At 37.0% G+C, this 24,334-nt stretch overlaps 1 protein-coding gene across 28 annotated transcripts in view; it reads left to right on the top strand.

Moving 5' to 3' along the window:
• Positions 1–24,334, top strand: part of LOC121325789 (ankyrin-3-like) — a 188,079-nt gene that overhangs the window by 124,981 nt on the left and 38,764 nt on the right. For 14 of the 28 annotated variants that reach the window (XM_041268812.1, XM_041268807.1, XM_041268808.1 and 11 more), the window contains 12 exons: positions 1,272–1,469; positions 2,105–2,203; positions 2,901–2,999; positions 3,629–3,727; positions 4,504–4,599; positions 6,951–7,023; positions 8,615–8,674; positions 11,688–11,811; positions 15,007–15,109; positions 15,850–15,956; positions 18,449–18,481; positions 20,717–20,941. In XM_041268812.1, the coding sequence (XP_041124746.1) occupies positions 1,272–1,469; positions 2,105–2,203; positions 2,901–2,999; positions 3,629–3,727; positions 4,504–4,599; positions 6,951–7,023; positions 8,615–8,674; positions 11,688–11,811; positions 15,007–15,109; positions 15,850–15,956; positions 18,449–18,481; positions 20,717–20,941 (1,316 nt within the window). Of the gene's footprint in view, positions 1–1,271; positions 1,470–2,104; positions 2,204–2,900; positions 3,000–3,628; positions 3,728–4,503; positions 4,600–6,950; positions 7,024–8,614; positions 8,675–10,146; positions 10,842–11,687; positions 11,812–13,284; positions 13,297–15,006; positions 15,110–15,849; positions 15,957–18,448; positions 18,482–20,716; positions 20,942–24,334 lie in introns of those variants that run through there. The other 14 variants (XM_041268830.1, XM_041268813.1, XM_041268815.1 and 11 more) reach the window with 8 other exon arrangements.

Genomic DNA, 24,334 nt, shown 5'->3' with positions numbered 1-24,334 from the left:
GAAATCAGATTTTTAGAAGCAGGAAATCAATGAGATGAGCAGTTTAGTTAATTATTCAAGTATATGAATCAAGGACTACTCAAAGACTAGGCCTTTGCACCTTTCATTTAACAAAATTATCAGTCCGTGGTAAAGGATAAAGACATACTTGTATGTATTTCATAATACCACCCAGCATCGCATTCAAAGCAGTGCATTCATGTATTATTCTGATACACTACTTGTTTTATATTCTCAAACCTGATCAAAGATGTGGGCCCGGTCTTACATTTCCATCTATGAAAAAGAGATGTTTATTTTGATTATACAATTATATACTAACTAAAGTGGTAGCAAAGCTTCCTGAGGCTAGGTTTGTTCCATGTTACCTAGAACAGTTTCCTGGTTTCTTCTATTATCCTTCAAATTGGACTGCTAGGCAGGGAACACCCATGCTCTTGTTTAAAAGTAAGTCCCTTCAAGTCTGTGTGAAGGTGCTTTCACCTGAGTTCAGGAGCAGTGTTTCTTTTCAGTTTCACTTGCCAGCCATAGATACCGTATGTAACATCAGCCAAACATCAAGTAGGAGCCTGTGATATCTAATGATCAAGTTTCCCTTTGTTTGTCTGGCAGTGCACTGCAGTACACCAGATGGTGATGGTGATGGCAATGCTAATATGCTACAAAGACACTTCTGATTCAACTAGAACGGAAGAGGAGCTTCTGGTCTCCTAGTCAAAACAGACTTTAAAAAAGTAAACAGAAAAAATACATTATTTGAGAAGTTGAAAAAAGAACTGTTCAAAATGATGGCAAACATCATAAAAGCTAGGAGGACAAAAAAAAAACTGACGCTACTTCGGTAATTGGTGGTGAATAGATACAAACCAAGGCTCGAGAATCTTTGCTACAGTGTTTTGCAAGGCCTGTAAATTATATACATTTGTTTCAAATCTTCATAACAACTGAACTGATGGTATTGATCGGCTTAGAGCAGGAGTGCCCAATCCTGGTCCTGGAGGGCCGGTGTCCTCCTGGCTTTTGTTCAGACTGTCTCCTAAATTACTTAATTGGATCAATCAAGCACTTATTAGAAGCTTATTTGGTCCAATTACGCAATTTAGTGTACAGTTGGAACAAAAACCAGGAGGGACACCGGCCTTCCAGGACCAGGTTTGGGAACCCCTGTTTTAGAGAGATTATAAAATATGTTAGCTAGGAATAACTATTTGTAAGGCAGTTAGTAAAAATCTGTGATACTGACCTTGTTGTTTTTGTGTGTGTATCCTCAGAATGGCTACACTCCATTGCATATTGCTGCCAAAAAGAATCAAATGGATATCGCCACAACCCTGCTGGAGTATGGGGCGGATACAAATGCAGTTACCCGGCAAGGCATCAGCGCCGTACACCTGGCTGCACAGGAAGGGAATGTGGATATGGTCTCTTTGCTGCTTGCCAGGAATGCCAGTGTCAATCTTGGCAACAAGGTGTGTACGTTATTATGAAACAAAATATATGTATCAATAAACTAAGGGGTTTTATCTGCCTATCAATGGAGGTCCCCGGCAGTATTTTGGCTTTAATATACAATACTGTGTGTACAGTGCGTCAGCACTAGAAACACCTACTTTTTTTTTTCGTCTTGCTTTTTTATTTTAATGGTTTGTCTATGTAGGTAAATTCCCTTAAATTCTGTTTAGAAAGTGATATGACATTCCTAATTATTATGTGCTTATGAAGATTATCTATGAATTGAATTGTTTACAAAATGACAATACAAATAAGTAAAAAAAGAAAAACATTCATTATGTAGCACACACTTTTTTGTGAAAGTCACTTGTGTGACTCATTCTCCTTTGTTGTGTAATTGAACTAGTAAAGATGGGTAAGATAGCAGATGTGAAGGTGGTGATAGCAGATTCTCCGCTGGCAATTGGTTACATAACCAAGACTATATATAAGTTAATAAAATAAAATTCTGTACAATATTATATATGAAGCCTTCAAGTCAAAGTATTGTGTCATTTTGGTAGCTGAGTGATCAATAATATGCTTGTGTGTGTGTGTGTGTGTGTTTAACATTACACCGAATAACCAAACTTTTTGATTTTGCTCCTTTCAGAGTGGTTTGACACCTCTCCATTTAGCTGCTCAAGAAGACAGAGTAAATGTTGCAGAGGTTCTTGTCAACCAAGGGGCAACAGTTGATCCGCAGACAAAGGTACAAGCTTTAACTTGCTTTTTGCAATGCCTAGGTGACTGTCTGTACTTTAAAAATAGCTTATGGTGAAGTTTTGTGCCACATTCCTGTTCTGTTTTGCACTAAAAGGTGATTCCTGTTTTTACTTAATTTTTGTATTCACTAAAGTTTTTTTGTTTGTTTGTTTACCTGTGCATAAAAAAACAGACCTTTGGCTTTACAGTTGTTACATTTGACATTTAGGCATTGAAACAATTAAGGGGTTGATTTGAGCAATTATACTCTCTAAGACAACCCTTCATTATAACAGAGTATTTTACAGCACTGGGAAATCGCCCTGAATTTAATCAACTTCCTATTATTGTAGGTAATCCTTGGATAACCACTGACAGGTAGGTTAAATCTATGGTGATTCCCCGGTGCTGTAAAATGCTCCACATGCAATCCAGATGTAATATACCATGTATAATAGAAAGTTCAAAGTTAATAATACTATCATTATACAGCAAATCAACTTCCAAATATGATCTATTCAGATATTTTTGTTGGCAAGGCAAGTGAAGAGACATTTAGTGAAGCGCAATGGGATTCCAGTTAATTTTAACATGAAAATAAAGATAGAATTATAGTAGTTTTATTTTCCCTTGTACTGTAGATTCCTAATATAATAGATGTATAACATAAAAAAATAACTGCATTTGCAATTCTCTACATCTAGATGTGTTACACTCCATTACATGTCGCATGTCACTATGGGAATGTGAAGATGGTGAACTTCCTTTTGCAACAGCATGTTAAAGTCAACGCCAAAACCAAGGTACTCTCATTTCTTGTTTTTGGGATGCTAAGCGGTACAGCAGGCTAATTCAGTAGCTGGGCCTGGGTTGGTCTTAGTACCTATTGCACATTAGTCTACCATGGTGGTCCTCAAAGCTGTATCCGAGGCAAATCTGTGCCTTCAAGACTGAGTGTACTGCAGTATATTGCATAATCTGCAATACTGCAGTACTGTACGAGTAGAGAAACCAAAGCCATTACAATTTATTACTCCTCTGTGCTCTTTGCTTTTGAAGGCACTATAAACATTTGTCATGGAATGCATTCATTTTCTTTTAGTAGCTCTAAAAATCGGTATTTTAATATTCTTTTATATTTTACATTTTGGAATTGGTGATTGGTTAAATGTCAAAGGAGAGAATTTATGACAAATGCAACATGCCACAAAATTCTGCACGATTCTGTACAGAATTGTCAGGTTTGAGAGAGAGCCCCAGGATTGAATGTCAAGTGGGTGCACAAGCCAGGACTGAATTGTGTTTTTCTCGCTTGCTGAGCTGTGTGGGGGAAGCTGCTGGCACCTTGCCTGGGGCTTCATCTTTCACAAGCACTTCACACGCAAACAGAAAAATAACACCAATACATTTTTCACTTGTAATTCTTCTGCAGAATGGGTACACTCCCCTCCATCAAGCCGCCCAGCAAGGACACACCCATATCGTTAATATCCTGTTGCAACATGGAGCATCCCCTAATGAGCTGACTGTGGTGAGTTACTAGAGGAGATGAATTCATGCCATATTTTAGTCCAGAAATCTGCTGAGCTGCTACATTCTGGTTAAAACAGTTCAGTCAACGAAGCGTAAAAAAGCAGGATTGTCTACTGTTTACTGTTATAGTTTAGTGCTGGTTGAGTACAGGCTGTGTCTAATTCCAGGACATTCAATAACCAGATATAAAGGATTAAAGAGATAAATAACCATCAGGACCTATTCTGCTTGGCTTGTTTAGTTTTGTTTCTCTTGCTGTTTTTATTATGATTATTGTGCTGTATAATGAGTATGCACTAAATGGGTTGGATTCTCTAAGCTTTTTACCTTGGATAGTCAACACATGCCATAGTTACCAAACAACTGAAATAAAAAATACAATAAAAAAAACTGACATTTCCATTTTCTTATTAATGTGTCTTCTTAATATTTTTTGAATAATGACTTTCCTTTCATAAAAACAATGTCATATGATCTTTGAACAGTCACAAAAATGGTATAACACATATGGGAATATTTTAATGATCACTGTGTTTTATTTAAGTTAATAAGGTAGCCAGTGGATTAATGGAGACTTAATAATTAGTATATATACATTTCAAGTATATCAAAAGTTTCTTATAAACTTTACTGAATAAAATACATAAAAGCAGTCTTAATTAGGTAGATAGAATAAGGCCCTAGATTTTGTATCCAGTATTAGGTACATCTCAAGGTGCTGGACCTGGTTTTGGAAAAATTGCAGATCTGGCAACTTCTTTGTATTGTTTCCAGAATGGCAACACTGCACTGTCCATTGCCAGAAGGCTTGGCTACATCTCTGTGGTGGACACACTGAAGGTGGTAACAGAAGAAACACTGATCACTACGGTAAGAACCACTTTCACTATTCCTTCAATAGTGAGGGGATGGGTGCACTTGACCATTACTGTGCAAAAAAAAGCCTTTACTAATACAGTATAGAAATTAATTTGATGTCATTTTTTTTTTTTTTAGCAGACACAGACTGCTATAAGACAGCTTTGATCACCCAGCAGTTGTGCATGCATACTGTAGTCTTTACATTGGAGTCTCCCAATAATCAAACAGAAATTATTGACCCGTGTGATTGAGCAGAAATGTTTTGATTGGGCCACTTGACCGCACAGGCATGTTTGAGAGTTTGCGGTTTGACTGAGCAGATAGATTAAAAATAAAAAAAAACTATCATGAGCAGAGATGGCATGTGTGGTGCACTCTGAGATGTATTATTAAACAGAATGTATATCTGTGCATTGTGAGATACTGTGGCCAATAAACCAAAAAGCTTCATTTTAATGGATTGTCTAAAAACAGTAAACATACTATACCAGTAGTATATAGTACCAACCAAAACCACCCCAGTAGTTTTGTTAAGGAAGCTTAGGCAATTGTGGGACCCATCTCCCCTCCTCCCTGAATCAACACATTTGCAATATAAGCCCACAGCCATGTATTGTGACCTGTGAACTCTCTTCATAGTCCTATTGTCTTCCATTGTCAAGCAGATGTCCACCCACCTAGGGGCGTGTGGCGGAGTGTCCTGCCCCTTTATGTTTAATAAGTGTTTTATGGTGTATGTAGTGTATTAATGTTGGTGTTTATGTGTAAAATACACGGGATATAAATATGGGTTACGAGCACAAGTGTTTAAAACGTATATTTGTATTTAGGCACAAGGATTGCACAGCACTTCATGTGCAGGTAAAATGTAATATGTGAGCACGGGGAATTACACTTAATTAATTCACATGCAGTTGTACCGAGACTCAAGTTGAATGATTGATTAGCAATCGAGTCTCGGTACAGCTGCACAAAAACAGCATGTTTTCACTCACTCGGGGTTGTGTGTTCGTGAGTGGAGAACGGGAGAGAAAAGGAGAGTATATTAACAATTGCTATTTTGTGCTGGAAGCTCCAGCACGGTACTTGTTGGGTTCATCCACGTTTGTTTTTTCTGTCTGTTTGTTTGGCCAACGCGCCCTTTGTTTTGTGTGTCTTTTGTTTTCTTTAAATCTGTTGTTTATTTATTATTTAAGAAAACTCTGGACGCCATAGCGTCACAGATTCTCTGCCCTACCTTTGTTGTTCTTCGCCCTTCTTCTGGTCTGATGTCACCCCTGCAAAGCCATCCTGATCACAAGTAGTTATAGAAGTGGGATAACAGCACCGCCAAGCGTTAGACCAGGAGTGTTTTTTGTTGTGTTTTTGGAAAAAAAAAAGACACACAAAACAAAGGGCATGTTGGCCAAACAAACAGACAGACAAAACAAACGTGGACAGACCCAACGAGTACCGTGCTAGAGCTTCCAGCACAAAATACCAATTGTTAATATACTCTCCTTCTCTCACACATGCAACCCCGAGTGAGTGAAAACATGCTGTTTTATGCAGCTGACTCGATTGATAAGCAGTCGTTCAGTTGGAGTCTCGGTACAACTGCACGTGAATTAATAAAAGTGCAATTCCTCGTGCTCACATATTACATTTTACTTGCACATGAAGTGCTGTGCAATCCTTGTGCCTAAATACAAATATACATTTTAAACACTTGTGCTCATAACCCATATTTATATGCCATGTATTTTATACATAAACACCTACATTAACACACTACAGACAACATAAAACACTAATAAACACAAAGGGGTGGGACAGTCCACCACAGGGAGTAGTTGTCTTTCTATAGTCCTGTCTCCAAGCTATATACCAACATCCTGATAGACAAGACACCTCTAACACCATAATTTACAGAGTGGGAGCAAACATTTGTCCTGGGTGGACTATAGTATGCAGTTTTTTTATTCATTTTGATTCATTCTTTGTATGTAAATTGTATCCCTGACATATTCTGCAAAATATAGAAGTTTCATAATTTTCAGTCACAAGTCGCAAGATAGCGCATTGTGTGCAGTGCTTTTTCTTCAAATACTGTACAAGTGATTGGCATGGTCTCAGAAGGTGTGACTGTACTATGCACTATTTGGAAAACAGACTTTAGCCCCTAAATTCCCTAAAGGATGTAATCATCAAGGAATGGTCACATATTTCTCCAGAACTGTTTCAGAAACCTTGAAGACTGTCTGGCTGTGGTGGCACACCGTGTTGTTTTTGTCCAACCCATGTAGCTGGTGGGCATATGAAAGATGCTGAAGGAGAAAAACATTAATAATTTCTGTTTTATATATTTTTTCTTTTAACAGACTGTGACAGAAAAGCATAAAATGAATGTTCCTGAAACAATGAACGAGGTCCTTGATATGTCAGATGATGAAGGTATGAAAAACACTTTTTTTTTATTTCACTCCTACACACTTCTTCTGTCTGTTTTTTTTTTTTTTTCCATGTATATATATATATATATATATATATATATATATATATATATATATATATATATATAGTGGACAAACAAAAAAATGGAAACACCTGGGTAAATGAGGGACACCAAGTATATTGAAAGCAAGGGCTTCCACACAGGTGTGGCAAATGCATTAATTAAGCAAATAACATCCCAGCATGCTTAGGACCATGTATAGAAATGCTGGACAGGCCTGGTTGCCTATAATTATGGCTAGCATGGCTGCAAGAGGAGAACTCAGTGATTTTGAAAGAGGGGTGATTGTTGGGGCGTGCTTGGCAGGAGCTTCAGTGACCAAGACAACTCAATTTACTGATGTTTCACCAACAACGGTGTCTAAGGTGATGTCGGCATGGAACTCTGAGGGAAAGACATCATCAGCAAAGGGCAACAATGGGAGGAAGCACATAATCCAGGATTGTGATATCCGTGCATTAATTCGAAGTGCAAGGCAAAACACGCGACCAACTGCAGATCAATTGATTGCAAATTTCAACCTGGGGCGCAAACAGCCAGTTTCACCAAAAATGGTCCGCCGAGAACTCCACAGAGCGGGATACCATAGTCGGGTTGCAGTGCACAAACCACCCATCACACCTGGCAATGCACGTTTGCGAGTCCAGTGATGCAAAGAGCACGGGGAGTGGACTACCGAGCAGTGGAGAAATGTGATATGGTCAGATGAATCGTCCTTCACCGTGTTCTAGATAAATGGACGAGTGAATGTGTGGCACCAACCTAAGGAACTCTACAGCCCCGAGTGCTTGGTTCTAACAGTGAAGGGTTCTGGTGGTTCCGTAATGTTGTGGGGAGCATTTTTCTGGCATGGTTTGGGTGCACTCATTCCCTTAGAAGGCAAGGTCAATGCTAATCGCTACTTAATGGTACTCAGTGATCATCTTCACCCAATATTGCAGCATTTCTTTCATGCCGGGGGGGGAGAGGTGTCTTCCAGGATGACAATGCCCCCATCCACAGAGCATGTGTGGTCGCCCAATGGTTTGATGAGCATGACACTGATGTTATCCATATGTCATGGCCTTCTCAGTCACGAGATCTGAACCCAAACAAGCATTTATGGGATATTCTGGAATGACACCTGAGACAGCATTTTCCACCTCCATCAACCAGGCGTGAGTTGATTGACTTTCTCATGGAAGAATGGTGCCGCATCTTTCTTGCAGAATTCCAGAGGCTGGTAGACTCTATGCCACTGCACATACAGGCTGTACTGGTCGCATGTGGTGGCCCAGCGCCCTATTAAGTGACTTTACATTGGTGTTTCATTTTTTTTGTCCATTACGTGTGTGTGTGTTTGTGTGTGTAAGTGTGTGTGTGTGTGTGTGTGTGTGTATATATATATATATTGCTTTTAACTAGTTTTTTTTAAATATAATTTGCTTAATTTTTTACATGTTAATTTATCTTTGTATAATTTTTTTAGTCATTATATTTTTACTGTATTTCTGTTAACAATTTATCATTTCATTTATTTAAATTATACAGTTCGTAAAGCCAATGTTCCTGAAATTCTCAATGAAGCTGACTATATTTCAGATGTTGAAGGTATTTTTTTCATTTTGTTTTTGTTTTGTGCTCTTTTGAGGAGACACAATAAGTTGTTTCTCCTTCGCGCAGAAGTAACTAACTTTCTTTTTGTCACTTGCTTTGGTGCCATGGAGCTTTTATTTCCAGCTTTGGTGTCTAAGTAATATGCTTTCTCCTTGGCTGATAAATAGCCACCCCCTTTAGAATAATATAAAACAATTATTGCAGTTTTACACACTTACTGGTACAGTCAAATATTATTTCTCTTTCCCATGCCACATACAGAAAGCCTTCCAAGACTGATCCCTCTTTAAATATTTTACCAGTCTTTGCGATCCTCCCCAGTCATTCTGCATTCCCAGAAAATGTATAACATTTTAGGAAAACAATGCACTTGTAACAAAGATATCTGGTGAGACAAATATTTATCTCTCCAGATACCAGGGTAGTGTATACTAGATATTATCTCTTTCCTTGTGTAGCCAACATTACAGAAGTTCAGGATTACTGTATTTAAGTATTTATGTCAGATAACGTACCTCAATAATAGATTAGTTAACGTGTATCAAATAGTGTTGTGTAAAGATCTTTACACTGCAGCTTGTAAGCTTTACATTGGTACTTGTAAGCTTTACATTTAAACTTGTATGCTTTATACTGAAGCATGTAGTAAAATAAAAACTAGTCTAATGTTTGTGTTCTTATTCAAATCCCTAACTCTTGGACTGTTGTTGTTTGCAACCAACAACTCTTAAGCATATACGTTTATAATAGCAAATATACGTTGCACTACTGAGAATTAAGGTAGATAGTATAAAGTTTTCTTGTCAAATGTGATGCCGGAGATGTTCCTTACATTATAAGGGAGAGTTGTCCTCTTAGTATTAGTTACTGCTTTGGAGTACACAGAAGATTTTGGAAACAGGATTATACTTATTTCAAAGGAGCGTTTCATTTCCTCTCTAGGTTTAAACGTTTTTCCAATATATAATGAATATATTATTTGATGCCTATGCCTTTTTAAAGATAGGGAGTTACCCCTTTTCACAGAAAGCAACCTGTGTGAAGTTGCTTATAATACATTTACAGAAAAATGTCCCCGAAATGTTTGGTTTTATATATATTGTGTGGTACCACATTATAAGTTAAGCGTCGCCTAAATATACATGACCTTTCCATTTCAATCGCTCATCACAAAAGCCAATTACAGTGCGGTGCAAAGATCCACTTTCATTCCTGACATCACATCCTGTCTGAACTAAAATCCTTTTGAACAAGCGTCACATGGTTTACTACCTCTGAAATTCAATGTGCAAAGTTTACAGTGAGGAATGTTAAACTGCTTGCAGGTGCACAAAAGTTGGTTCTTTGTAAAGAGTAATCATTCAGGTATCTACTGAGGGAACAGTTATGTGTAAACAGTAGAAATCTTGAGGCTGTAATTAAACTACTTTTTAAAAGCTACTTTACAGTAGGTAAGCAGTTCAATACATTTGGCATTGACTTAGCATACTAGCCTAAAATTGTGTAATATCACTGTATCACACCAATTTGTTCAGATGTATGACAACACTACAGGCAATTCCAAACATGCATGTCTTATTTTGCTTCACTATAAAAAAAGTTTTCTTTCAGTTACTTCAGAGCACCTTCTTGCCCACAACTGAGAGTTAAGTGTCAAATTACAGTGTAGCTACTACACCTAGTAAGAAGAACCTAACTTTGCATACAAATAACCCCAGGGTTTCCCTTTGTAGTTGCTGTTCAGCAGTGCTGCACAAGCTGTAGTGCTGAGGCAGTCTGAAATCCAATCAGGAGCAGATTTAGAGGGCCTGCCTGAAGTATTACCTCGGCCAATCCTGACCTCAAACTCCTGCTGCGGTTGTTCTTCAGAAATTTATTTTGTATTTCATTTTTTGCCTGAAAGCCCCCCTACAGAGTTTGAACTTCGTGAGCAGCGACAGTGGCAGTGGAATTTACAGCAGGCATTCAGGTGCAGGCAAAAAGGAGAGCTGGGCATCTCTCTGTTGCAAGGCAAAAGCGTGAATATGACCTCTGGGATTAATATGCCCGTGCTTGATTCGATTAACTGAAAAATAAACCTGCCTTTGGACTAATCGGTGTTCTCAGAAGAAGAAAAAAAAGCATAGCTGAAGCTGGTGGATGGAAATGGCTTCCCAACAACGTAAGGTTTCCTAGCATAGCTTTGGAACATTTCAGGAAGCTGCAATTCTATTCTTGTCATAAATTATTGCTGAGTGTCTTGTGTATAAGTAGTGCAGCTGAGGAATAGCTGCCTAAAGTAATCAGCTTGTGCCTGAGGAAATTTTAAAAGGTTGCATAAGTTGTCAATATATCTCAGTTTTTGAAGCACTGTTTTACAAATGCTGAAGAAATTTAGGGAAATAAGGTCTGATGAATTGCCAGTTGTGTGTTGGGTAAAACTGCATCTTCTAACTCAAAACAAGAAGAGGGAAACTTTTCTCATTCTGTTTTTAGGTCAGTGAAGCTTGTTTTTGGGGGATGGGTTAGTGCAAATTGTATCAGCAGGGGGACGGGAGTGAATGCTGGTTTTGTCGCTGCTGGAATGCTGGGTTTTCAGAGCATTGAGGTGCACTTGCAATGGGTACCTGGCTTTTTTCTTTTGTCCTTGGTTACGATTTAAAACCAATCTAATCTGATTTTTTTTTTTTTTTACACAGGACGTTGAAACAGAATTGCAAATAAAATTGAATTACAAGTAGAGCTCTTCATTTGTAGTTGTGATTTGTTATCTTTGAGGATTGAATTAATTGATTAATATGTTGGGATATTTCTTGTTTCTTGTTGTAGTATAGTGTTTAATGCTGTTTGTTTGGGGTTTGACACAGGCCCATGGGGTGTGTTTGTGTCTGAGTTCTGACCACATTGATTAGTTATCTGCTGCATACAGATGTAGGGAGTTGTATGAGAAGCGTAAAAAGCCATGCTTGGTCTCAGTAACTGTTTTTTGTTATTGTGCTAGAGTTGTAATATTGAGGTTTTCTGACAGGTGAGGATGCTATAACTGGAGATACTGACAAATACCTGGGACCCCAAGATCTGAGAGAGCTGGGTGACGACTCTCTTCCTCAGGAAGGGTATATGGGCTTTAGCATTGGAGCTCGCTCTGCCAGGTAATGTAGTCTGAACACTTTATGTATGGTCTTTTAATTTGATTCTTTGTACTGGGTATTGTTTTGTTTTATTGTTTATTTTAACAATTTCGATATTAGAAAATGTTGATTCTAGTGAACTAAACGCCCTTTTGGTTATAGGGATTTATATGTGTCTGCCAGATAGCAGTATTTATACTAGTATAGCATTGGTAAAACACAGAGCTTTCAAATCATTCATTGCCACTATATTAGTACAAAACAAGACAATTCAATAAAAAATAAAAAAGCAACAGGTAGAAAGTTTCATTGTTTGCTGGATTTGAAACTCCTTGCATTTCAAAACTAGCTACTGCACATTTTGTTTACTGTATATCTGTATAGTTTGTGTATACCTAGTTCTGAAACATAAACACGTTTTGAATCCCTTTAAAAAGGGGAGAAAACATTGTACCTGGGCAAACATTAGTAAATCTGTCCCACTAAACTACATGTTTATCTTAATTTTATTATGTTAACCTGTAAAATCCAGAGATGCACCATTTTGTTTACTGTTGTGTCCAATTTGTATTGGCTGTTGAATACTGTCAGTACAGCAAAAAACATAGTTGATTTGAAAAGACAAACAGAACAAGGCTGGTTGCTTATGAGTCAGTATAAAACTAGAGCTGCTGTGCATGTCCAGGATTAGACTAATATATATATATATATATATATATATAATATATATATATATATATAATATATATATATATGTGTGTGTGTGTGTGTGTATGTATGTATGTGTGTGTGTTGGAAAGGTGTTGCCTGTGTATTTGTCACACGTCAGTCCCTGCTTTAGTTTGCTAGCTTGTCATTTAAAAAGCAAAAAAAAAAAAAAAAACTTCACATAGGCTAATATTTAACCAACATGTCTGACACCCTGAGGGCATTTTCCTTTAATTTAACGATTTATTCTGAAAGTTTCGCCATCTCCAGCCGCACCATATACATTTACCCTTCAGATGGGGTCCCTGCAGCTCAGTAACTGTACAGTCAGCTTTGCTCTAAGCCATTGGCACAAACCAGATCATTCCTATTGATACAATGTGCTTAGTGTTCATGTATTTTCAAAACACCAAGCAGTTTTAGTCCACACTTTTTCTCTTGTGGGTTAGCATAGTTAGGGTTCATGAATTCTTGGTTTTAATTGAACCATTATTATGCGTTGCTAAGCAACTCATTTTTTGCATCAGCCAAGTCTGCTTGTATGTTATACTCTTGGACAGAAATATGTTCTCATATAAAATATTATGGTACACTTTCTAAAGTCAGATATGTATTGGCGTCATGTGGTGGCTCAGAGCATATCGAGGATCCAGAGTATAACATGTGGAAGTGCAAAACAAGTACAAGTCATGAAACCACAACATCTCTGCTTTTTCCGTCTTCTGATGCTTTGCTTTCAATTTCTTGTTTTTTCTCTCCCCCCCCCCACTAAATTTCTAAACATAGCCCTAAGATCAGGTAAGAGGGCATGACACATTCCCTTAGTGCTGTGCTATCTATCACCCTTGTCACCTTACAGTTTCATTAAGCATTGTCTTGTGATGTTCTTTTGTTGCTATTCATTTAGTAGGAATTGCACTTGATGGTTTTCTTCATTGTTATTTTCAATGGATCAGATTTTTTGCTTTTTTAGTTTTTGCAGAGTCACCTTTTTGCTCATCATTTCAATTTTATGGCACCTTATGTAGTTTAGTTTAAAAAATAATTGGAAATTCACAATAAAAAATATCCATGCCTAAGGATACATGACTTATAGACAGTACTATTCTTGATCTGGTTTGATTAGACCTTAAAGGTGATGTATACCATAGCATGGGCCCCATATCTCACTATGTGCACCTTCCAGGGAACAATTGTCTGAAAGTAAAATACAACACCCCCACACCAAACAGTGCTATTTTTAATACCCTAAATGTGCAGTTAAACTTTCAGAAACCATTCTAAAGGGAAATACGTAGCTCTTCCTTAAATACGTAGATCATCCTTCCTTATTCATTTTGACCTTAAATGTTTTTAATTGACAGACAGCACTATTTCAGTAAAGGCTGCTAGTGGCTCTTTTCAATCTGGTTTGCTTTTGGAACCCCCCCCCCCCCCACACACACACACACACACACACACATACTGTACTTTGCGAAAAGAAAAGTACAATACAGTGGACATAAATATCCTGTGTCAGGCTGAACAAGTCTTGTGAGGATTCACAAGATTTTTTTTTAGTATTTCTAGCATTGACATTGTTTTCTATTAAAATGAGCAGAAAGAGTCTGTTTTTACACCAGTTTACACAATTTTTTATTTAATACTAAAACTACTGCTGTTACAAATCTGTTAAGAATGGATCCATTTACATCCAATTTCCAATAAAAAACATCTAGTTTTGAAATGCTTGCATTTAGGAAATGTAGTGCATTACTTTGCACTGCAACAAACGTTTAGTAAAACTAGACCTGAGTATCGTCTTACTAACCTAAACAATCTGGTATTGTTGCATAATTTGAACCAGAGCAAACCTTTCCAACTGGTAAAGAGACCTAGAATCTGTGTTACAAACTGGCACAGGACATGAAAGGACATTCTTAGCCTGTCAGTGCTGTGAGATACTTGCAATTCATCTTAAAGGGTTTAACAGGCCTAGGCTGTGACTGACCTTTGAGATATATGGTAGCTTATTAAGAGACATTTTTCAGATGGCAATTGCTAAACTCGTTTTTGATGAAAATTTTTTTTAAAAACCCTTCTGTTATTATATGATTTTCAAGTTACAGGTAATTTTTATTATGAAAGAATAAGATGTGATCTTTTAAAGACAATAATGTAATACATTTAGAAAAGGAAGTTAGCTCTACATCTTAACAGTATTGGAGCGATATGAAATAATTGTGAAGCAAGGTTGTCTTAAACAAAACAAAAAAAAAACACACCCATATAGCCTCCTTTTCAGTTTTGGTAAAATAATGTAGGAATCGACTGTCTAGCTTTAACTTCTAAAAATCCCTTTCAGTTATCTGTTTTGTCCTTCAATATCTCCAATACAGTGTTTTGATTTTTATTTTTGAAATATGCAACAATTCCCTGGAAGTTGCATGCATTAACCAATTTTTTTTTCTTTCTGTTCATCTCATCATCATCAACCCCTTATTGTATGGTAACTTGTAAATACAACAGCCTCCGCTCCTTCAGTTCGGATAGGTCTAACACCCTGAACAGAAGCTCATTCGCCAGGGACAGCATCATGATTGAAGAGATCCTAGCCCCACCAAAGGATACGGTATGTCTCCATTTCAAGAGTTTAAGTGTCCATTCATAATGTGTGTGATGTGTTCCAGTAAGATTACTGCAGGTTATTACTCACTTTGTAAATCACACATTTATATTAATGCATCCTATAAAGATTGAATCTAATTGGCCCCTTTATTAAACACAGAGTGGAGAAAGGGTTAATATATGGGTCTACAGTGCTCAAGACATTAAGCACTAATGAGCTGGTACCATATGGTCCCTAAATCAGTAATGGGTTAAGTAAGATGGGGCATTTTTACATTGATAATAACGTCAATTAATAAAGTCAAATGAGAATTGTCAATATTTACAATCCAGGTTCCCTTATATATACTTATATATACTTTTTTTTTTTTTTTTTAATGAGCTTATTGATGGATGGATGTTGGTATTCATTAGACCTTTCTAGATTAAAGAAGGCAGCAACAGTTTAGAACTGTTTATTGAGTATCATCAGTATTTTATTATACAGCCAAATCTGAAGCCAACTGTTACTCAAAAATCTGTTAACTGTAATTTATATGAGATTTGTTCTTCAGCTTTAAAAAAAAAAAAAAATAAATCCTATATATTTTGTTTTCATCTGCCAGTGCTGTTACTGAGTTAAAGGTGATTTAAAATCGGTCCTGTTCATTAAATCAAAAGGCATCTATTTTTACAACCCAGTTTCGTGGTGCAACTAGAGACTATTTGAGAAAACACTAACTGAATCCTTGCATGTTTGTATAGCACCTGACAGTGACCAGGGGGTATGACTCAGACCCACTGAGACGCTATAGCTGGACAGCAGATGCCCTTGACAATGTGAACCTTGTTTCCAGCCCTATTCATTCTGGGTAAGTGCCAGGTTATTTGGTTAGTAGAAAATGGTTTGTCAATTTGCAGTACACCATTGGTCTGTTTAACCGTTTAAGTTACTAAGCTTTAAAATGAATTTCCATTGTACATCGAAGTGCATACACAATTTAGTCTTTCATTCAGTCTTCTAATTTTTCAGTTGCGTAAGATTTCATTTTAATGGCCTCTTACCTTTTGGTGATGTTTGGTTCTTATTGTAATTACTCAAATACTGTGCTTTTTAAAATTTTTGATACATTTTTGTGTAAGCAGCAGATAAGGAGCTGTTCATTGGTTCTAAATGCCTGCCATATACAGTTGTAGTCAAAAGTATACATACTCCAATGGAAATTTATAATTACAAGTTACAAGATATAGATGTCTGAAATTATTTATTTCAGCAATTTTTTTTTTTTTTTTTTTTTTGCAAAACTCCAAAAATGCTAATTCAAGAGTATTCATACCCTTTGATGTTATAATAGTGTCTACAAGGTGCTAGAAATTTCATAATGCCGAACCTAATTCTAGAAAATGCTGGATTTTAGGTGAACATTCTTAGAGAATATAAAAGGGTTAGGTATAGGTTGATTGCTGTCATTACCAATAAGTCAATATGAGAAAAAGTAAAGAGCTATCTGAATACCTTAGCCAGAAACTTATTTATTGTTATAAAGCTGGAGAAGGATACAAGAAGATTTCTAAGCATCTGAGTTTCCCAATTTCAACTATTGTTTGTATTATCAAGAAGTACAAGACTCTTGGTACTGTCACAGCACTCCCTCGGTCTGGAAGAAAGAAGGTTCTTTCACCAAGAACAAGTAGAAAAATTGTGAGGAAGGTTAATAACAATCTGAGATTGACTGCCAAAGATATTCAAAGTGAATTGACTGCAAGTGTAGTTTCTATTTCAATCATAGGTCGAATGTTGCATGGTGAAGGTCTCAGTGGTCACAGGCTAATGAAAAAGCCACTCTATGGGAAACATCACAAGCACAGTCTCTTAAAGTTTGCAAAACGGCATTTGAATGATGGATATAAGTTCTGGTCAAAGGTTTTGTGGAGAGATGAAACAAAAATTGAGCTATTTGGTCACGCTGATAGTCGTTACATTTGGAGAAAGTCTGGTGAGGCGTACAAAGAAAAGAACACCATACCTACTGTTAAGCATAGAGGTGATAATATCCTTCTATGGGGATGTTTTTCTTCTAGTGGAATGGTAAATTGTTTCAATACATGGTAAAAATGGATTCCTTAGCATAGCAAAAGATATTGGCCAATCATCTGAAAAACTCAGTTACAAAACTTGGTTTAAAGCGCAACTGGACGTTCCAACATAACAACGATCCAAAGCACAAATCAAAATCTACTTCAGAATGGTTAAAGAAGAATAAAATCAAGGCTCTGGAATGGCCTAGTCAAAGTCCTGAAATGGCGAAGAATCATCAAAAAATGGCAAAGAATGGTGGCTCACCGCGCACCAGCGACCCCAGTAGTCTTGCCCGGCACCTGCGGGTTTGCCTGTAAGCTGCCCAGAGCTGTGTTGTCCTCCAACACTGCAACTCTGAGGTGGCTGCATGGTGAGTCTGCAGTGTGAAAAGAAGCAGTTGGCTGACGGCACATGCTTCGGAGGACAGCGTGTGTTTCTCTTTGCCGCTCCCAACTCAGCGCGGGGGTTGGTAGCAGTAAGCTGAGTTTAAAAAGAATTGGATATTCTAAATTGGGAGAAAATACAAACAACAACTACTACATATTTATATTAAAAAGAAGTGGAATGTGCAAACTGATGTAGCGTTTATACACTGCAAGAAAAGAAAATATGGGCCAACTTTTCTGTCAGTCCAATCTTATCTATATCAAACCATAAATGTTGACATGTATATGCTGGGGATGTAGGTCTAGATTGTCAATTTTTTAAATGATACTGATAGCACTAATATAGTTTTTATGGCTTTGTCAGGATGATGTATTTTAGCAGCAAGGTTTACCTCTTAAGAAAGGATTCGATTCATAAATACTGCATCATTTTATGACCCATAATGTTATCATGTTCTATGGGGTTATTCAGTCTACACTGAGGACCCTTCTGGAACATACAACTGCATTCAATGTAATCAAAAGATAAACAGGGAAATATGTGGCTGCTCTATCTGTTGATTTAATCCCCCCAAAATTGTATCATACAAATCATTTTTAGTCATAAATAATATTAACAACAACTTTGGTTTTTACTGTTATACATACAGTATGTGTATAACAGTAAAACTAATTAATGTGTTTTTCGAAAAATATGCTTGTTTAACACTTTTTTTGTTTTGTTTTCATGGATAACAGGTGCCGTACAGCAGTATTGTTCTTTTGCTTTTTCTGTACCCTACATTTTGCATTTCCTTCTGTTGAGACCTATTCTTTAGCTTGCTTCTTATTTGCTTTCATAATAACAGTAATGCCTCTCTTTACTTTGCTGTCTACATTGTTTGGTTTTATTTTGCAGCCTTTCCTCTCCACTTCCTCAGTATGACTCAAGGTGATAATTCTGTCCTGTAATCAAACTCTTGCTTTACTCTTGTCTTGGTTGTTTGTACCATCTGTACAGTCTTTTCACGTAGATTAGTTACCCATGGTAGCTGTGTTGAAGACATGAATGTAGGTTCCCTGTTTATGCTCACACGGAGAATATTTGTAGGAAGTGATATTTACAGACTTACTGTACATGTAAACAGTCACACTTTTTTCAAGCTGAACTTCATAGGTACTTACATAGCATATGTAGTAAGGAAAAGGGACACATTTGTTTAAATGGTCTATTCAAAAACATCATTAGCACTAATTTGGGACCTAACATACCATTATTGAATCATGTAAAATCACACATTAATCATAGATAACGTAGACGCTGATAGGATAAAGGGATGGTGGGTTTTTAGAGATTTTTTCCATGGATTGCATCAACCTTATGTTCTTGGTTGATTACCACTAAAAATGAGTTGTTGATGTAATCCCTGTTACTGTACAATGTAAAAAAATAAATAAAAAATAGGTTAATCAAATCAACTCCTTAGTTTCATGATACTTTCACCATAAGTGGTCTGTCACCATTACGTGGCTGACTCATTTGTTAAGCAAATGGTTTCTCTGACACATTATATAATGAGTAAGAGCTACATCAACTGTTGCTTCCTGTCGCAATGGGCAAAATTTTGACAGAATGCCTATAGTATGTTGGCAGGTGCTTCTGTATTCAAGACTGCACAAGTTATATTTCACAGGCAACAGTGTGGAGAACTGAATCAGTTACACTCAACATGTAGTGTGATGTTAAAGATTTGTCCTCTACATATATAAAGCATGTAGTTTCAGTCTAAACGTTCAGTAATATGCACGTCCCATATTTCCTGTAAATATTCAATATTTGAGATGAGAGTGTTTCCCAACAAGATGTACCCAAAATGTTTCTTTTTGTTTAAAATCTCAAAAGATTTTCTTAGCTATTTTGAAAACAAAATACTTGAAATGGTCCAATGTTTGAATTGGTTAAATTATGTCAGGGGATTCAGGGGAGATAAGAGGCACATTTTAACTTACTTGGTGGACAATATTGAAACGTAATGCACACTAAACTGATCTTAACAGGAGAAAACATTTTCAGGCAACAAATTCACAGTCCCCCTTTTAACTCTCTCTGTCAGACTGAAGCCAGGAGAGCTAACCATTTAATCGTGTTGACATTTAATATCAAGCACACTGATAAGATTTAGTTTTATTTAACCACTGTGAGGCAATGTGTGTTCATGACTAGTTTTAGCAGTTTTACACCACCTTAGATGTTTTTGTTTAGTTTAAAGGAAAACCTTAATATCAACACAATGTTTGTCTAATGTACGTACAAGTGATTAAATCTGTATCACCCAATTAAAGGTTTTGGGGTATTTTACCTTGGCAGTTTCCCAGGACAATACAGTATATTCATCTTTTTCAGTAGGCATTTACTTCACTCGATGCTAAAGTAATGGTGACTGACATTTGATGTAAATGTTTTATTTACTGGATAGTTTTAAGGTGAAAGTCCCTTATAAATTTCATTGTTTTCAAAGATGCCATTTAAAACTGTTTATATATAAACAGTTTGATGATCCCTTGTTTACCAAGGCCCAAAGACCTGTTCAGCTGTAAAACTCATGATATAAAAGTCTATTTTGAAACAAGCCTGTTACAAAGGGATTGAGCATCATCAGAGCTTGTGACAGAAACTGGGATTACATTTTTATTTTGGTGTTTATACCCTTATAGCAGTACCAAATAACAAAACAAACAAAACATGCAATGAAGGTAAATTGTTTAAGGAAATTGTATAGTTTTCATTTCAACAGTCATCTTCACATTTCTTAATTTAGTGCTTCATTGAAGCACCAGCATACCTAAAATGTCATCCCAGCCAGAGAGAGCAAATATCTGTACTACGAAGCATCTTTGAGCAGCCTTCAACAAACCCAAAAAAAAACCAATAAATGCATATTTAGGAAAAACGCATACTCTGACAAATTGAGACCTTCTGTTTAAAGGGCTTTCATTTGAATAGAACATACACTGCATATCTGAAACATGATCAGTGGGGCAACTGCCAGGGTTGAAAACTCAGAAGAACCTTTTTATTTTATTTTATTTTAATAAGAACAATAGAATGAATACGCATGTCAGAAGGGTATAATGAAAGACTTGCCGTAGCGCTATTGAAAGGTTCCCCCTGTGTGTTTCTCCACAGGTTTCTGGTCAGCTTCATGGTTGATGCCCGCGGTGGCTCGATGAGGGGCAGCCGTCATAATGGCATGCGGATCATTATCCCTCCGCGGAAGTGCACAGCGCCCACACGCATCACCTGCCGACTGGTTAAGAGACACAAGCTTGCCAGCCCCCCGCCCATGGTTGAGGGAGAAGGACTTACCAGTCGGCTTGTGGAAGTCGGGCCTGCAGGGGCGCAGTTTTTGGGGTAAGTTTGGTTGGTCGATTCATACTTTTGTTCCCCATGCCATGGCCACCCATCTTATTTCCTTTTTATTTTGTAGTTTCAATGGGTAATAAAGATAAAGGTTGACACCGGTTTTTCACTGGCGCAAACACTGAAAAGGTAGTTTAAATTCATTTTTCTTCATCGCCAGTACAGTTTTTTTTCCTTCCATCTGTCTAAAGAACAGATAAAGAGGACTGCTAAACAAAATAAATAAATCAAAAAGCCTAAAGTGTGTATCTGATTGAAGGAGAAACAATCCACTAGGACAGTGGTTTCCAACCTAACCTTTTTCAATGTAGAGACCACCTTGGTGTTTGGATTTTTCCCACAGACCACTTGCCATGCATTTTTTTCACAACAGCATTTTGAAACTCGAAGTACATATAAAAAACACACCAGAGTACAAAGACGAGCTGGGTGAGAAGCAATTAAAATTAAAAACTGATTGGAGAGTGTTTCCAGAAGTAGTGATAAGAGAATTTATTTTTGGCATATTATCTTGTGAGATATTAAACCTTGCTAAATAAACCAATATAATAGCATGGAGTCTGAAGTAGATCATTCACATACGGTACAGTTCACAAAGTCAAGCAACAAATATAGCCTCTTTTTGTTTCACATTAACTTCTATTACTGTATGCAGCTAACATCTCATAACATATGGAAATAAGGATATTCGTATCCCTGGCAACACTGTAGCACATTTTATATTGCTGAAAAAGAAAAGTACTAAAACTGTGGTTTTAATGGTTTGTTTTTTTGTTGTTTGTTTTAATTTAGTCATTCCAACCGAGTTAGGAATATTCAATGTAGTGCCCAATGTAGCAAGAAGGCTGGTACAGCCAGATTATGCTTTTGTTTTTTTACCTGAGCAGTGAAAACAAGCAGTAGAATCATCACAGTATGCTAGTGTGTGTATATATATATATATATATATATATATATATATATATATATATATATATATATATATATATATAGAGAGAGAGAGAGAGAGAGAGAGAGAGAGAGAGAGAGAGAGAGAGAGAGAGAGAGAGAGAGTCATTATCCATCCATCAACAGTCCAAAGCACCTTTGACTATTGTTCCATAGTCCAATTTCTGTGTTCTTGTGCATGTTTTAGCCTTTTAGTCTTGTTCCCCTTTCTTAACAGAGGTATTCTTACTGCAACACATCCTTTAAGTTCTGATTTCAAGAGTGACCTCCGTGCTGTTAATTTGATGGACAACGACATCTGTGCCTTCTGACTGTTCTGTTGTCAATTCAACGCTTGTCTTCTTTCTATTTCTTAAGGATATTATCTTCAAGTGTTGCTCATCCTTAGCTTTTTGGGTCTTTCAGTCCTGGGTTTGTCAATTACAGATGATGTTTCTCTGTGCTTGTTGATTATGCTTCATATACCACACCTTGAAAATCGAGTGATGTGAGCTATTTCACTCAATGTTTTTCCTTCTTTATGCAAGTCAAGGTTGTTATAATAGTAGAAAACACTAGTGGAGGCTTTCAGTAAATTGTTGATGCTCAAATGCATCAGAGTAGAAAAATGCAACATGTCTAAGACTGCACATCTGTGTGTGTGTGTGTGTGTGTGTGTGTGTGTGTGTGTGTGTGTGTGTGTGTGTGTGTGTGTGTGTGTGTGTGTGTGTGTGTGTATATACCGTATTACTTCAATTTGGCACTGCCCTCGAATTATTTATGGTAGTACAGTGCTAAAAGAAAATGCAAGATAAACTACATACAGAACAGCAGTCCTTCTGAAGTTCTTATAGGTGGTTTTGTTGTTTTGTTTTTAGTTTAGTTGTAATTCCCATACTTAATCCCATACAAATAAAAACAATGTGCTTACTATCTATGAGAAGATTTAGTTTCGGTTCCTCTTGCTGAGAAATTACAAACAAGCAAGTTGCAGTGAGAAAAAAAAAAAAATGACAGAGTAGGATATATTGCAGTTTTTACAGAAATCAAACCAATATTATGCGGTAATTGGACACTCTTGGATTTAACTGTCACTCCAGCATTGTCCCGCCCCTTAACAATCAATACACACTCCTGATTCGCTGGTACAGTACTCCCCTGACCTTCCACCTCCCACCTAATAGACTATCGATAACTGTCACCGATAAATGTACTGTAGTCAAAGCAGGTTAGCCACACACGCTGCTACATACAGGTAGGCTACCGTATTACAAACAGTTAGCAACTGGGATACTTCTAAAATGTCATAAATCTTGTAATAAAATATTGCAGTGTTTGAAAGTCATAGTATTAGTAATAAAGGTTGCCCTCATATAAAGGCCGCCCTCTTAAGTGCCACAGTCATTTTGATCAATTTAAAATAAACGGTGCCCAAATTTAAGTAATACGATATATATATATATATATATATATATATATATATATATATATATATATATATATATATATATATATATATATATATATATATATATATATATATATATATATATACACACACAGTGCCTTGCAAAAGTATTCAGACCCCTGACCAATTCTCTCATATTACCGAATTACAAATGGTACATTGAAATTTCATTCTGGTTGGTATTTTATTTTTAAACACTGAAACTCAGAATCAGTTATTGTAAGGTGACGTTGGTTTTATGTTGGGAAATATTTTTAAGAAAAATAAAAAACTGAAATATCTTGCTTGCATAAATATTCAACCCCTGTGCTGTGGAAGCTCCCAGTTTGCACCGATGAAAGAAATTGCCCTAACGAGGACACAATTACCTTACCATTGGCCTCCACCTGTGAACCATTAAAGTTACTGTCACATTTTCTGGATAAAAACCCCACTGTTGAAGGATCACTGGTAAGGCTGTGAATCTGAAGGAAAATGAAGACCAAAGAGCATTCTACACAAGTTAGAGATAAAGTAATACAAATGCATATATTAGGGAAAGTGTACAAAATAATATCCAAGTGTTTTTATATCCCAGTGAGCACAGTTGGATCAATAATCAGGAAGTGGAAGCTGCATCACACCACCATGGCACTGCCAAGAAAAGACCGTCCCTCAAAACTCCGTGCTCAAACAAGAAGGAGACTTGTGAGAGAAGCCACAGAGAGGCCAACAATCACTTTGAAGGAGCTACAGAGTTCAGTGGCTGGGAGTGGAGTAATGGTGCACCAGGCAACCATATCAAGAGCTCTGCATAACACTGGCCTGTATGGGAGGGTGGCAAGAAAGAAGCCATTACTCAAGAAGTACCATCTGAAAGCACGTCTGGAGTTTGCCAGAAAGCATGAGAGTGACCCAGCTGCGATGTGGGAAAAAGTTTTGTGGTCAGATGAGACCAAGATAGAGCTTTTTGGCCAAAACTCAAAGCCCTATGTGTGGCACAAACCTAA

The sequence above is a fragment of the Polyodon spathula genome, chromosome 13, assembly GCF_017654505.1.
Source record: "Polyodon spathula isolate WHYD16114869_AA chromosome 13, ASM1765450v1, whole genome shotgun sequence".
NCBI classification, from domain to species: domain Eukaryota; kingdom Metazoa; phylum Chordata; class Actinopteri; order Acipenseriformes; family Polyodontidae; genus Polyodon; species Polyodon spathula.
The sequence above is the reverse complement of the archived record's forward strand: the minus strand, read 5'-3'. Positions and strand labels throughout refer to the sequence as shown.